Genomic DNA, 16,312 nt, shown 5'->3' on the forward strand with positions numbered 1-16,312 from the left:
ATATAGTAGATATTTGTTGGTTATCTATTTTATATATAGTAGTTTGTATCTGTTAATCCCAAATTCCTAATTTACTCCTCCTCCCTTCTTTCCCCTTTGGTAACCATAAATTTTCTAAGTCAGTGAGTCTGTTTTATAAATAAGTTCATTTGTATCATATTTTTAGATTCTACATATAAGCAATATTACATGTTTGTCTTTCTCTGACTTCACTTAGTATGACAATCTGCAAGTCCATTCATGCTGCTGAAAATGGCATTATTCTTCTTAGTGGCTGAGTAGTATTCCATTGTATATTTGTACCACATCCTCTATATCCATTCATCTGTCAGTGGACATTTAGGTTGCTTCCAATGCTTGGCGGTTGTAAATAATGCTACAGTGAATACTGGAGAGCATATATGCTTTGGAACTGTGACTTTCTCTGGGAATAAGCCCATGAGTGGGATTGCTGGATCCTATAGAAGCTCTATTTTCAGTTTTTAAGGGAACCTCCATACTGTTCTCCATAGTGGCTGTACCAGTTTACATTCCCACCAACAGTGCAAGAGGGTTTCCTTTTCTCCACACCCTCTCCAGCATTTATTGTTTCTAGGCATTTTGATGATGGCCATTCTGACTGGTGTGAGGTGATACCCCATTGTAGTTTTGATTTGCATTGCTCTAATAATTAGCAATGTTGAGCATCTTTTCATGAGCCTATTGGCCATCAGTATATCTTCTGTGGAGAAATGTCTATTTAGATCTTCTGCCTATTTTTTTTATTGGATTGTTTGTTTCTTTGATCTTAAGCTCTATTAGCTGTAAGTTTCGGAGATTAATCCCTTGTCAGTAACACTGTTTGCAAATATTTTCTCTCATTCCATGGGCTGTCTTTTTAAAAGTTTTGTTTATGATTACCTTTGCTGTGCAAAAGCTGTTGAGTTTACTTAGGTCCCATTTGTTTATTTTTATTCCCATTAGTCTGGGAGACAGTTTGAAAGATATTGCTGTAATTTATGTCAAATAGTATTCTGCCTTTTTCCTCTCAAAGAGTATTTATAGTATTTGGTCTTACATAGGTCTTTAATCCACTTTTATAAGTCTTTTATTCCATTTTTATTTTAAAAATCCAGTTTATTTCTGTGTATGGTGTTAAAGAATGCTCTAATTTCATTCTGCTGCATGTAGCTGTCCAGTTTTCCCAGCACCACTTACTGACTGTCTTTTCTCCATTGTATATTCTTGCCTCCTTTGTGTTAGACTAATTGCCTTGAATAGTATAATCATACTGACAATATCGATTCTTCCAAGAACATGGTACATCTTTCCATTTGTTTATGTTGTCTTCTATTTCTTTCATCAGTGTCTTATAGTTTTCAGAGTACAGATCTTTTGTTTCCCTTGGTAGGCTTACTCCTAGGTATTTTATTCTTTTTGATGCAATGGTAAATGGGATTGTTTCTTTCTCTTTCTGGTCTTTCATTGCTGGTGTATAGAAATGCAACAGATTTCTGTGTATTAACTTTGTATCCTGCAATTCTACTGAATTCACTGATGAGCTCTAGTAGTTCTGGTAGCATTTTGGGCTTTTCTATGTATAGTATCATGTCATTTGCCAACAGTGACAGTTTTACTTCTACTTTTTCCAGTTTGGATTTCCTGTATTTTTCTTCCCTGATTGCCATGGCGAGGACTTCCAAAACTATTTTGAATAAAAGTGGTGAGAATGGACATCCTTGTCTTATTTCTGATCTTAGAGGAAATGCTTTCAACTTTTCACCACTGAATATGATGTTAGCTATAGGTTTGTCATATATATGGCCTTTATGATATTGAGGTAGGTTCGTTCTATGTGCATTTTCCAGAGACTGTTTATTATAAACGTGTCCATTCTGTCAAAAGCTGAATTCTGTCAAATGAATTCTGTCACAAGCTTTTTCTGCATGTATTGAGATGATCACTTTTTTTTTTCCTGAATTTGTTGATGTGATGTATCACTCTGATTGATTTGCGGATACTGAAAAAATCTTCATCCCTGGGATAAATCCCACTTGATCGTGGTGTGTATGATCTTTTTGATGTAATATTGGATTTGGATTGCTAGGATTGTGTTGAGGATTTTTGCATCTAAGTTCATCAGTGACTTTGGACTGTAACTTTCTTTTTCTGTTGTATCGTTCTCTAGTTTTGCTATCAGGGTGATGGTGGCTTCACAGAATCAGTTTGGGAGTATTCCTTCCTCTGCAAGTTTTTGGAATAGTGTCAGAAGGATAGGCGTTAACTCTTCTCTAAATATTTGCTAGAATTTGTCTGTGAAGCATCTGGCCCTGGACTTGCATATCTTGGGAGTTTTTTTGTTATTTTTTAAATTTATTTTTAATGGAAGTACAGTTGCTTTACAATGTTGCGTTAGTTTCTGCTATACAACAATGTGAATCAGCTATAAGTATATATATACGCCCTCTCTCTTGAGCGCCCCCCCTCCCAAGCCCACCCCTCTAGGTCATCACAGGGTACCAAGTATAGCTCCCCGTGCTATAGAGCAGCCACCAGCTGTCTCCTTTACAGATGGTAGTGTTTGTATGCAATGCTACTCTCTCAATCTGCCCCACCAGCTCCTTGCCCCACTTGGGAGTTTTAAATGACAGTTTCAATTTCAGTAGTTGATTAGTCTATTCATATTTTTTTTCTATTTCTTCCTAATTCAGTCTTGAGAGATTACACCTGTCTAAGGATTTGTCCATTTCTTCTAGGTTGTCCATTTTACTGGCATATAGTTGTTTGTAGTAGTCTCTTATGATCCTTTGTATGTCTGTGATGTCCGCTAAAACTTATTCTTTTTCATTTCTCATCTTATCGATTTGAGCCCTCTTTTTTTTTTTCTTGATGAGTCTGGCTAAAGGTTTATCAATTTTGTTTATCTTTTCAAAGAACCAGCTTTTAGTTTCATTGATTTTTTCTCTATTGTTTTGTCTGTCTGTACTTCTGCCCTGATGTTTACGATTTCTTTCCTCCTGCTAACTTTAGGTTTTGTTTGTTGTTCTTTCTCTAGTTGCTTTAGGTGTAAGGTTAGGTTTTTCATTTCAGATTTTTGTTTGCTGAGGTTATACTGTATTGCTGTAAACTTCCCTCTTAGAACTGCTTTTGCTGAATCTCATAGGTTTTGGACTATCATGCTTTCATTTTCATTTGTACCTAGGTATTTTTTTATTTCAGTGATCCCTTGGTTATTTAGTAGCAGCACATTCTTTAGCCTCCATGTATTTGTTTTTTGCAGGGTTTTTTTTTTTTTCTTATAATTGATTTCTAATCTCAGAGTTGTTGTTGGAAAAAAATGCTTGATAGGATTTCAATTTTGTTAGATTTACTCAGGCTGGCTTTGTGGCATAGCATGTGACCAATGTTCCATGTGAATTTGAACAGAATGTGTATTCTGCTGCTTTTGGATGGAATGCTCTGTAAATATCAATTAAGGTCATTGAAGGCCTGTGTTTTCTTATTTATTTTCTGCCTGGATAATCTGTCCATTGGTTTAAGTGGGGTGTTAAAAGTCTCCATTACTGTGTTACTTTTGATTTCCTCTTTTATGGTTGTTAGTATTTGTTAGTATATTGAGGTGCTCCTACATTGGGTGCATAAATATTTATAATTGTTATATTTTCTTCTTGGATTGATCCCTTGGTCATTACTTAGTACCCTTCATTGCCTCTGGTAACGTTCTTTAGTCGATTTTGTCTGATAATGAGTATTGCTACTCCAGCTCTCTTTTGATTTCCATTTGCGTGGAATACCTTTTGCCATCCCCTCACTTTCAGTCTGTATGTACATGGCCCTAGATCTGAAATGAGTCTCTTATAGACAGCATATATTGACAGATCTTGCTTCTGTATCCATTTGGCTAGTCTGTCTTTTGGTTGGAACATTTAATCTGCTTATGTTTAAGGTAATTATCAATGCGTGCCAAGTTCACTTTGGTCGTGTCCAATTCTTCGTGATCCTATGTACTGTAGCCTGCCAGGCTCCTCTGTCCATGGGATTTTCCAGGCAAGAATACTGGAGTGGGTTGCCATTTCCTTCTCCAGGTGATCTTCCTGACCCAGGGATCGAACCTGCATCTCTTATGTCTCCTGCATTGGCAGCCAGATTCTTTACTACTAGCACCACTTGGAAATATGTATGTTCTTTCTGCCATTTTGTTAATTGTTTTGGATTTGTTTTTGTTAGGTCTTTTTTTCTCTTTTTCTCTTCCTCTTTTTCTCTTGTGATTTGATGACTAACTTTATTGTTGTGTTTGGATTCCTTTTTTGTGTGTGTATCTGTTGCAAATTTCCAGTTTGTGGTTACCATGAGGTTTTTATATAGCAGTCTATATAAAAACAAGAATATTTTGTCTTACTGGTCTTTTTCATTTCAAATGCATTTCCAATATCCTGCACTATCCTCTTCTCACAATTGCTAGTTTTAATATCATATTGGTGTGTGGATTATTTCCTACTTTTACTGTATATTTGCATTTAACAGTGAAGTTTTCAATTTGTAATTTTCTTGTTTCTGTTTGTGGCCTTTTCTTTTCCACAGGAGAAGTTCCGTTAGCATTTGTGGGAAAGCTGGTGTGGTGGTGGTGAACTCTCTTAGCTTTTGCTTGGCTGTGAAGTTTTTGATTTCTCTGTCAAATCTGAATGAGGGCCTTTCTGGGTAGAGTATTCTTGGTTGGAGGTTCTTCCCTTTCATCCCTTTAAATATATTATGCCACTCCCTTCTGGCCTGCCGAGTTTCTGCTGAAATAATAGCTGATAACATATGGGATTTCCCTTGTATCCTGCTTTTCCCCTGTTGCATATATATATGTCTTTAATTTTGGTTAGTTTGATTACTATGGCATGTTCCTTCTTGGGTTCATTTTGCCTAGGGCTCTCCTTGCTTCCTGGACTTAGGTGACTCTTTCCTTTCCCACATTAGGGACATTTTCAGCTATTATCTCTTCAAATATTTTCTAAGGTCCTTTCTCTCTCTCCTCCTCCTCCTGGGACCCCTATAATGCAAATGTTGGTGTGTTTAATGTAGTCCTAGAGGTCTGTTTGTTAGACTGTCATTTCTTTTCATTCTTTTTTCTTTATTCTGCTCTGTGACAGTAATTCCCATCATTCTGTCTTGCAGCTCACTTATTCGTTCTTCTGCCTTATTTATTCTGCTATTGATTCCTTCTAGTGAATTTTTCATCTCAGGTATTGTATTGTTCCTCTGCTTGTTTGTTCTTTAGGTCTTCTACCTCTGTGTTAAACATTTCTTGTGTCTTCTCAGTGTGTGCCTACGAGGTCACTGCTTTTCCCCTGGGTCTTGAAGTACACCCTCCAAGAGTAGTTTATTTCCCTTCGTCTTGTGGAATTCCTGCAGTGAAACTCCACTGGCCTTCAAAGCCAGATCTCTGGCATGGGCCTCCCCATGACAGACCCCCTGGCTGGTGACCCTGATGTGGGGTTTCGAACTTTCACTCCTGTGGTAGAACCTCTGCAATATAATTATTTTTCAGTCTGTGGGAAGACCACCTAGCAGCTATGAGTGATTTTATTGCAACTGCAATAAATTGATTTTATTGTGATTGTGCTCCTTTTGTCTCAGTGAGGCTTCCTCTCGGTTTGTGGATGCAGGGTACTGTTTTTGGTAGGTTTCAGTGTTTTTTGTTGTTCTTGTTGATAGTTGTCCAGCAGTTAGTTGTGTTTTTGGTGTTTTTGTGAGTGGAGGTGTGCTCACCTCACTCTATTATGCCATTTTCTCCCTGCATCTGTGCTGTGATCCTTATAGAGACTTTAATTGTTATTTTTAGTGTTCTGTACCTAAGAGCCACTGAATAACATAATTAAAAATAGACTAGGGAAAAGGCTCAACATGGCAGAGTAGAAAGACCCTGAGCTCACCTCCTCTTATTGGTGCACTAAAAATTAAAACAATTTACAGAACAACTATCAATGAAAAAGATGATTGGAACCTACCAAAAAAGATCTTCTACAATTAAAGAGATAAAGAAGGAACAACAGTGAGATGTGTAGGAGGGCTGGAGTTACAGTAAAGTCAAGACCCATGCCCCTGAGTAGGGAATCCACAAATGGGAGAATAATTAGAATTACAAAGGTTCTCTCCAAAGAGCAAGGGATGTAATCCCCATATAGGGCTCCACAACCTGGGGGTCTTGCCCTGGGACAATGAGACCCCAGAACATTTAGTTCTGAAGGCCAGTGGGGCTTACTTTCAGGAGACCCAATGGCTTGTGGAAAAGAGAGACTTCACTTTTAAAGGGCACACACACAATCTCACATGCTCAGGGACCCAGAGCAGCAGCAGTAATTTGAAAGGGGCAGACATACCGGCTGATCTTGGAAGTCTCTTAGAGAAGCAGGAGGCAACTGGAGCTCACCCTGGGGACAAAGACTGGCGGCAGTCATTTTGGTGTGTTCTTTTTACCATGTGGACACTGGTGCTGGCAACCACCATTTTGGAATCCTCCCTCTAGCTTATGAGCCTCAGGATCTAACCTCACTGCCACCTACCAACATGTAGGCACCAGTTCTGGGATACCTCAGGCCAAGCAACTAACTAGGCAGGAACACAGCCCTGCCCACAAGAGGGCCCAGGACCCATTGCCACAAACAAGGGCTCAGGTGCTAGATTCAGAACTGCCTGAGCTCTGGCCCTGGCCTCACCCACCAGCAAACCTCCTCTACTGTCAGGACCAGCCTCATCTACTAGCAGGGGGCAAAAGCTCTGAGACCTGCTAGGCCATGGCCCCACCTACCAGCAGGCCAACACAAGCTCTAGGACACCCAAAACACTGTAGCCAGACTTCAGGACCTAGCTTTGCTCATCAGTAGGCTGGAACTAGCCCCAGGACATGACTTCACACCAGTGGGTGGGCACCAGTCCTAAGATCTCCTCCTGGAACCCAAAGCCACTCCTCTCCAGTATACCAGCATTAGCCCTGGAGCTCTCAGAGCTTCCCTGAGAGTTCAGTTGGTAACAAATCCACCTGCAATGCAGGAGACCCTGGTTTGATTCCTGGGTCGTGAAGATCTGCTGGAGAAGGGATAGGCTACCCACTCCAGTATTCTTGGGCTTCCCTTGTGGCTCAGCTGGTAAAGAGTCTGCCAGCAATGCAGGAGACCCCGGTTCAACCCCTGGGTTGGGAAGATTCCCCTCTGGAGAAGGGAAAGACGACTACCCACTCCAGTATTCTGGCCTGGAGAATTCCATGGACTGTATAGTCCATGGGGTCACAAAGAGTCAGACATGACTGAGCAACTTTCACTTTCTCAGGGGTTTCACAGGCAGGTGCATCATGACCTGGCCCTGCCAGCCAGTGGCCAGAAGCCTCCACATGAGGAAGGGCCTGAAACCACCCAGAGTGGGACCAAGCCATGCCCACCAGACTTCTCACAGTAGTCAGCCCACTATAACAAAAGGATCCATACACCCCTCAGATGGGGCATCACTAGAGCATAAAGCTCTGGTGACCAAAGAGAAGTGTGCTGCTCGGACTCATAAGAAGTCTCCTACAAAAGGCCACTTCTCCAAGGTTGAACAACATAACCAGCTTGCCACATACAGTGAAATACAAACAGCAAGTTGGGCAAAATGAGGTGACAGAGGAACATGTTCCAAATAAAGGAATACGACAGAAAAAACCCAGAAAAAGTGAATTAGAGGTAAGCAATGTACCTGAGAAAGAGTTTAAGGTAAGAGTCAAAGATAAAGATCTTGAGAGTAAAGAGTGAAAAGTTTTGAGTTGTCAACAGAGTTAGAAAATATACAGAACAAACTAGATGAAGAATAAGTGAAATGAAAAATACACTAGGAATACAGAAGGTATAAACAGAGGACTAAATGATACAGAGGAATCAATCAGTGAGCTGCAAGACAGAGTAGTGGAAATAACTGGAGGTGAACAGCAAAAAGTATAAAAAGAAATGACTGTTTAAGAGACCTCTGGGAAAACATCAAGCATACTAATATTTGCATTATAGAGGTCTCAGAAGGAGAAGAGAGAGAGAATAGGCAGAGAGCATGTTCGAAGCAATAATAGCTAAAAATATCCCTAACCTAAAAAACAGATATCCAGGTCCAAGGAGTACGGAGAGTGTGCAAGCCAGATCAACTCCAAGAGGACCACATCAAGACACACTATAAGTAAAATGGCAAAAATTAAAGAGACTATTAAAGAGTGGTAAGGGAAAAGCAACAAGTTACCTACAAGGGAATTCCCATAATGCTATCAGCTGACTTTTCAGCAAAAACTCTGTAGGCCAGAAGGGAGTGGTATGATATATCTAAAGCAATGAAAGGGAATAACCTACAACCAAGAATACTCTATCTGACAAACCTCTCATTCAGATTTGATGGAAAAGTCAAAAGTTTTACAAATTAAGCAAAAACTAGGGGTCCAGTACCACCAAACCAGCTGTTTAACAGACATGTTGAAGGGACTTTTCTAAGCAAAGGCAACATGAACAGGAAAAGCTCATTGGTAAAGGCAAAAATACAGTAAAGGTAGAAAGTCAACCACACACAAAGCTAGTAGGAAAGTTAAAAGACAAAAGTAGTAAAATAGATCCATAATAAAGAATTAAGGGATATGCAAAACCGATATAAAATATAATGTAAAAAACAGTAATTATGAGGGGAGAAGATTAAAATGCAATGTTATTAAGATGTTTAAAATTAAGGAGTCAGCAATTTAATTGTATGTATGTGTGTATACACACACACACATATAGATTCAGATACCTTATGGTAACCACAAACCAAATATCTGTAGTACATGCACAGACAGACAGAGGAATTCAAACATAACACTAAAAAAAGAACTACCGAAGTACATACAATGTAAATTGTTGCAGCCACTGTGGAAAACAGTACAGAGGTTCTTTCCTCAAAAAACTAAAGATATTGATAGAACTACCATATGATCCAGTAATTTCACTCCTGGGTATATATATCCAAAGAAAATGAAAACATTAATATACATGTGCCCCAATGTTCATAGCAGCATTATTTACAATAGCCAAGACTTTGAAGCAACCTAAATGTCCATCAACTGATGACTGGATAAAGATGTGTATAAATACAACAGAACAGTAGTCAGCCAAAGAAAAGAATGAAATTTTGCTATTTGCAACAACATGGATGGACTTGGAGGGTGAAATTGGCTTAGTGAAATTTAAAGTCAGAGAAAGACAAATACTGTATGTTATTATTTTTATATGTTATCTAAAAAATAAAACTAGTGAATATAACGAAAAAGTAACAGACTCACAGATATATAGAACTAGTGGTTACCAGTAGGGAGAGGGAAGCAGGGAGGGTCATGAAAGAGGCAGGGGATTAAGAGATACAGAGTTCTATGTATAAAATAAATAAGCTACAAGGATATTTTGTACAGCACAGGGAATACAGCCAGTATTTTATAATAACTATAAATGGAGTATAATCTAGAAAACTTGAGTCACTATGTTGTACACCTGAAACTAGTATTATTGCAAATCAACTATATTGCAATAAAAAAAAAGACTGAGTCTAGTAAACTGCTTTGAAAGTTGCTTCCACATTAAGATTCATTTAAAAGCAACAGATGGAAGAGGAAGAGAGCTGGCCATTGCAATGTTACAAAAATCAATGTGTTTCTATTAAGGCAAAGAGGTTTTGGAAGATTTGCTACAGAAACTTACTGCCACGAACCTCTAAAACCTCCCAAAGTAAGCCAATCCTCTTTAAATTTCTGAAGTAGAAACTGACCTGTAGCCGGAGAAGTGGTTTGTCATTGACCCAGCTGCCAGGCAGCAGAAGACAGGTTGCTTACGATTGTGGTAAAATGTCCCACCACTATACAAGGCAAAAACTGCAGAGCTTTTGAAATGGCACCCAAGCACTTGAAAGGTAATGGTGATTGGAAACACCTGCAAGATATTTGTCACTTTTATTAAGAAACAATGATTGTACAATTCAAGATTAAAAACCAGGTGTCTGATGAATTGTTTCAGAAGGCAGAAATGTGCTCTTTATAAGAAATCACGGTAAAAAGACTCATTCAATTTGTTTGGCAAAAACATTTTATTCACAAAATCCCCCTTTTCTCCGTAACTCTCTGCTCAGATAACTCAGAAGGCTGGAAGCTGACATTTGATATTCACCCAGCTCAAAATCTGATACTCACTAATGTCTTAGCTGTTCTACATACTCTACTGCTGTCTAGCCACCCCCACCCCCCCCGCCGCCATCTTTGTTCTTAAATCACAGGATGAATGAAGAGCTCAGAGGCTGGATAAATCAAATCCCCATCATCCTTCCCCAGCCCCATGCCACATAATCTGTTACAAAATCCTACTTTAACAATCATCGTCTTTTTGGGGAGGATGATGCTATTCTCTGGAATGAAAGCAACTAGCACAGAAATGACTTGTGATCGCAAGTGACACACAAAGAACATTTTTATCACGTTGGGGAATAATTACTGCTTCTCCTGGTTCACGGGAGTCTTCTTTACATCTCAAAAGCTATAAATAATTCAATGTGCCAAAGAATCATTACAACGTTTACCTTAAAAAGTATGAGTCTTATTTCTTCTAAATGGAGACCAAGCTTTCCTCCCCCCAACCCACCAATCTCTGGTACCCTTGCAGCTTGCCTTACTTGATTGAAATTGAGGGCATTTGGTAGAACGCTGAGTGATTTAAGTAGGTAAATCTTGGTGTGATTCTGAGGAGACAAAAAGACAATGAGCTTAAGGCATCAGCCGATGCAAATCCACTATACCAGCTTTGCAGATGTAAGGGACACCCCAAGCAGCCTACTCCAAAAACTTTTAAGCATCTTTAATGGTACCCTGAGGGCCTCTGCTTGCGCTGAGCATCAAATGATGCAAGGTGCTAAACATGTAATGCACTGCCCTCCTCCCACTGGCAACTGGAGAGCAGAAAGTGGCATTTGCACAACTCCTGGGGTGCATCCTCCCTTCTTTCTCTAGCTTAGAATCTCAGGAATGTTGTCTTATTTGCTTTCTTGTTGACCTACTGATGAAGGGTGGGAACGGGTATCAAGAACCATTAGAAGCTTTCTCAGAAACTTGAGGGAGTAAGAGATCTTGGTGAGGATTTACTTATTCACGGGATGCAAGTCAGATCCTGGTCCCTCCCTTTTCTGCAGTGCCCACTGTAAGGAAGGCGCTAGAAAGAGCACACACAACTACAGTGTCGCCCAGCCCAGCCTGGTACACACCACATGTATGCTAATGCTTATTATTAATTTTACTGTTTATACTCATTTCCAAAAGTCACACATCTGTAATAAAAATGGATTTTATCTATATTGACAGTTCTTTCACCCTGAGACTAAACGCTCATAGGTAACTTCCATGCACATTTTTCAGGATAAAGCTATTGAGACCAAAATGCTCATAGTTCTAGCCAAAGAGAAACAAACTACAGCAAACGTAGGATCTTGATTTCCTATCTCCACATTAGGGTGCCTTTCACCGTGCATTTGTGGAGATGCTCAGGTCTTTGCTACATTGGCTCATGTGCTAGCCCACCAATAAGCGTGTCCCCCAGCCCAGAACTAATTCATTGGTTTACAATTACTCCTGACCTAATGCGGCCCACCTCCCCTCACCAGAGACTTTTAGCACTGCGAGTAAAGTCAGCTAGAGGTATGGTGAAAAGAGCAAAAGATGAAAACTACTGCTTCCCAAAAATAGACAAGAATGTGGTAGGATTGGTAGGATTCTCCACTCCACTTTGAGCTGTAACAGTATATAAACATTTGTACATAACCTTTCTTGTTCTTACTCATCTACACATACATTCGCTCTGCCCGATATCTGCATCTGTATATATACACACCCCTAGTATCAGCGCTTAAAACAATGTATAACAAAATACACGCTACAGATATGTATATCCTATAAAAATCCACAAAAGACACCTACAGGCCCCAAAGAATAGAGGCATAAATAGATACAAGATTATAGGTGTCGCTCAGTAGAAAACTACACGAGTAACCAGACGCTGCTGAAGACATTGGAGGTAGGGGTTAGGATGTGAAAAACAAATATGCAGAAGGGAGGAAAGGTGCTCAGGGAATGACACAAGCTATTAGCATCCTTACAAAACACCAGGTAGTCTTCCCAGAAGAATGGAAGGGGTTTGGTGAGGTTGGCAGAGATCAACTCAGCTTCTGTGTTTTTCTTCACTGGACGCAATGACCAAATTTCAGGTACTGTATTCATTTTGGGTAACTGGGCAGAAAGAAGGAAAAGACTATCTAGATTGTGTCTAAATACTTCAAAACTTGACAGAAACTTATTAAATGGATTAATGGTTTCAGCTGGATGAAAAAGAAAAGATCAAAAATAAATTCCCAATAAAAAATGAAAAAGCATTTATAATACAACAATGGAACTGTGGTGAAGGCTATGCAGACATTAAATGAAATAACTCAGATATCCCCAATTTTCTCCTTTTGCCTCATTTATGACCCTGGTCAAGCTATGAAGTGAGTTCACAAGTACATTTACACACACAAACCTGTGTTTTCTGGCTAGTCATTTGCTATTTGATCTTTGCTCTAAGGGTAGACTCTTGGATGCCTTAAACATCAATCTCTTTTGTAAACAAACCATACCCTCTCTCTCTGGGGCACAAATTACATGGTCTTGATCCAGAGAAAGAGGAGAGGCATTTAACAGACAATTCTTCTCCAGTTACAGATGAGTCTGATCCTCTATAAAGTGGTTTATTTGCCCTTTTAACAGGGATTGAAATCAAGTTTAACCAGGATTGAAAAAACAGTTAACCAAGGGGAATAAGGAAAGGGAAGTAGCTCAGTCGTGTCCGACTCTTTGCGACCCTGTGGACTGTAGCCTACCAGGCTCCTCCGTCCATGGGATTCTCCAGGCAAGAATACTGGAGTGGTTTGCCATTTCCTTCTCTAGGGGATCTTCCCAACCCATGGATTGAACCCAGGTCTCCCGCACTGGAGGCAGACGCTTTAACCTCTGAGCCACCAGGGAAGTCCCTAAGGGGAATAAACTGTTTTTAAAAAATATTAACTAGGATCTGTTAGATGTATTTCCTTATATGCAACTACTGAAAAGAAAAACCAATTCCCACAGCATTCTGTTCTTACATGCACTCATTTCATTGTATGAGTGCCCTAAGCTATCCATACCCATCCTCCTATGAATAAGACCAGCAGAAGTGTTTAGACTGAGAGAAACATACGCTCCATGAGCCAGAACCTAAAACCTCAGGAACCCAGTTAAATGCTGTCTGTGTACATTAACACTGTTTCAGTTACTAAAAATTGTAATATTTCCCATCCACATAAAAAAAAAGTGATACTATTTCAGGTAAAGCTCTATAGTTATCCTGTCAAGACTCCAGACATGCAGCAATCAAACAGCCCCTGGGGACAGGTTCTTTTATTATACAGTAAGAAAAGTAGCTTTTGTTCTTAAGAGGCTATTAAACACATGGTATTTATAGCACCACCAGTCTGAGAAACTCTACACAGTTCAAAGAAATTAAATACCTTTTGAGTCCATGAACAAATTCACACTTAATTCAGCATCTTTTAGTATATAGACTCTCACTGGCACAACAAATCGATCTGAAAACCCTGGGACTTAGGTGGAGAAACAGTATCCACATCGTATGTAACAAAAAACCAGAGGCAGCTTAACTGACTTCCCCCAGAGTGACCCAGGGTTTCTAGGACACTCATCTCAGACCCCATCAGAGAACAGCTCCTGATAGTGGAATAAACACACATACCTTGGGTGAGCCCAGGAGACCTGGAGAGCCACCTCTCGATTTAAGAATACAATCTGCGCCCAGCACAGAAGGAGAGGCCTCTTTGTGCAAAAAGAGACAGGCTGGTAAGTCTGATGGACCCCAAAGCACATACCTGGTGAGGCGATGCAGGTCGGGGCTGTTGAAGGATGAGGAAATAAAACACTGACTTTCATGTTCTCTCCTCGCAAGTTATCACAAATTACACAAGATTAGACACACTCCTACACATGCCACCCTAACGCTGTTCTTATTTCTCAAAATTATCCCATGGGAGGAAAACCAGACCTTTGAAATGATTAGCAAAAGCGGGGGACCAGTTTCTACATATAATAAAACACACTCACCCCCAAACCCAGCAAGAACATTAAGACGCCTTGTTTAAAAAAAGAAAAACTTTCTATTTCAGTTGTGGTTTGGCCTGATACACCTGACCCACACGTACTGAATATATTGGTTTACCCATTAGCCTGACTGGTCATAACTCTGTAAAGAGTTGCCAGGCAGAGATGAACCTCTCTGATTAAGCAGCATTTCAAAGACTTAACCTCTCTCCCACGTGGAACCTACCCTGAGTGCCTGGCTGGGTGTAGAGGCAGGAGAGTCTATGGCTCTCCGAGTGCCCTTTTGACTAGTTTCTCCTGGGTCCTCCTGGCATCACCATCTAACCTTGAGGCTAAATGACTCAGACAACTGAGAGAAGACGGAGAGAAAAAGTCTCTCTTTCCCAATTCATACACAACCTTTAACACTGTGCCATAGAGAACTGCTGCAGTTTGTTCTAAGTACAGAAAGCAAAAGGTATGAAAGCACATAACTGTTGCATAGAGGAAAAAAAAAAAAAGGAAAAATGTGGGAAAGGATTCCCACCGGTCTTGCCCCAGTGTCACCGGGGCACACAGGGACACCTGCTTCCTCCCCAACTCTTGGGGTAAAGGCCAGAGCCTCCGTTGTCTCGGCCATTCAGTTGTTCCTGGTGAGGGTGCCTGGAGTGTCAGACTGAAAAGTGCAGCTGAGGGTGGCAGGGTGACGGAGCAAGGGGACGAGGCCCCAGGAGGATGATGGCTGTTACAGAAGAGAATCACCAGAACAGGGAGAATCTTGTGTGAGACCATGGATATAAAACTAGTAGCTCTGGGGACTCAGAATTCAGTAAGCCAGTACAGTGCTGAATATTTTGGTAAACAAAACAGAAATAACAAATGAACAGGGCTACCCGATCGTGGAGAACCGTTCTCTTTTCTACTTCAGGGTAGAGGGGCTTCTACTCAAGGTCCACAAATGTGGGTCTGCAGAGCCATGAGAAATGTGAGAAGTCCCTCCCTCTGAGGATTCCCTGGTACACGGCAGGTAACTCAGCATTAACCAAGGTGAGATGGTGGCCGGACCTCGGCCCGTTAGCCTCTGGTCGCTCTACCGCAGGCCGGCCTCAGTTCTTCTTATCCTCCTTCTGAGGCTGGCCTTTGGTGGCCCCTAGGTTGTTCCACACCTCTGTGTACATGAGGGTCCCAATGAAAACAAACAAGGTGCCCAGCCAGTGCCACAGGGTGAAAGGGTTCTGGAAGTACAAGATGGAAAAGATGAGGCTGACGAACTTGCGCAGCGTCACGACGAGGGTGACGGTGAGGGAGGCGCATTCTGTGGTGAGAATGAAGACGCCCCGGATGCAAACATACCTGGAGGGGCGGGGTTAAGGCGGTTTCCTGTAAACACCCAGAGATTTGCGGGGAACCTTCTGGCAAGGTTCGTGGCTTCAACGTTCACATTCCAGGAACCAGAAAACAGGGTGTCGGCCGCAGCTGCCCTGAGGCTCCTCCTTGGTAGAACACCCAGCAGAATTCCTGTCCTGCCACACCATTTGTGGATCCTAACTTGAAGCTGCCTGAAAACTTCCTATTATACTCATTTTGAATTTTTTTTTTTTGGATTCTTCCCATAGTTTACAGTGAAGGTCACCTCCCAAGTAATGACAGAAGGTAACACTATCAGTAAAGGTGATCACATCTCCAAAAAGGAACTCTGTAGGGCAAGCATATGAGGTGATTTCAGAGGAATGAGGTCAACCACAATCTGTTCCATTGTTTCAAAGGCTCAAGGGTTTTTCTAATGGGAGTAAGGTGGTTCAAGGGCTTTCCTTGTAGCTCAGCTGGTAAAGAATCCACCTGCAATGTGGGAGACCTGAGTTCGATCCCTGGGTTGGGAAGATCCCCTGGAGAAGGGAAAGGCTACCCACTCTAGTATTCTGGCCTGAAGAATTCCATGGACTGTATAGTCCACGGGATCACAAAGAATCAGACACGACTGAGCAACTTTCACTTTTAAGGTGGTTCAAAAGAGCCATTTTAAAAATTAGGCCTTATTTAATTTGAAATTTCTTGCAGAATTTTGTAGTAGCTTGTGAAATATCCTAGGATACTGGAAAACTCCATGTAGAAATCATAGAGGATTTCTGTCACATACTAATTCTTAGTTACCCATTGACTCCTATCCCTCCA

General features: G+C 40.8%; 1 protein-coding gene across 6 annotated transcripts in view; it reads right to left on the reverse strand.

Moving 5' to 3' along the window:
- Positions 1-10,061: 10,061 nt before the first annotated feature.
- Positions 10,062-16,312, reverse strand: part of SLC35B4 (solute carrier family 35 member B4) — a 68,317-nt gene continuing 62,066 nt past the window's right edge. For 2 of the 6 annotated variants that reach the window (XM_081532930.1, XM_081532927.1), the window contains 2 exons: positions 13,800-13,956; positions 11,251-12,262 (listed from right to left, as the gene is read on the reverse strand). In XM_081532930.1, the coding sequence (XP_081389056.1) occupies positions 12,014-12,262; positions 13,800-13,956 (406 nt within the window). In that variant the 3' untranslated portion in view covers positions 11,251-12,013. Of the gene's footprint in view, positions 10,726-11,250; positions 12,263-13,412; positions 15,494-16,312 lie in introns of those variants that run through there. The other 4 variants (XM_081532929.1, XM_081532931.1, XR_014066394.1 and 1 more) reach the window with 3 other exon arrangements.

Source organism: Giraffa tippelskirchi, chromosome 10 (genome assembly GCF_054371585.1).
Source record: "Giraffa tippelskirchi isolate mGirTip1 chromosome 10, T2T-mGirTip1v1.2.pri, whole genome shotgun sequence".
NCBI classification, from domain to species: Eukaryota; Metazoa; Chordata; class Mammalia; order Artiodactyla; family Giraffidae; genus Giraffa; species Giraffa tippelskirchi.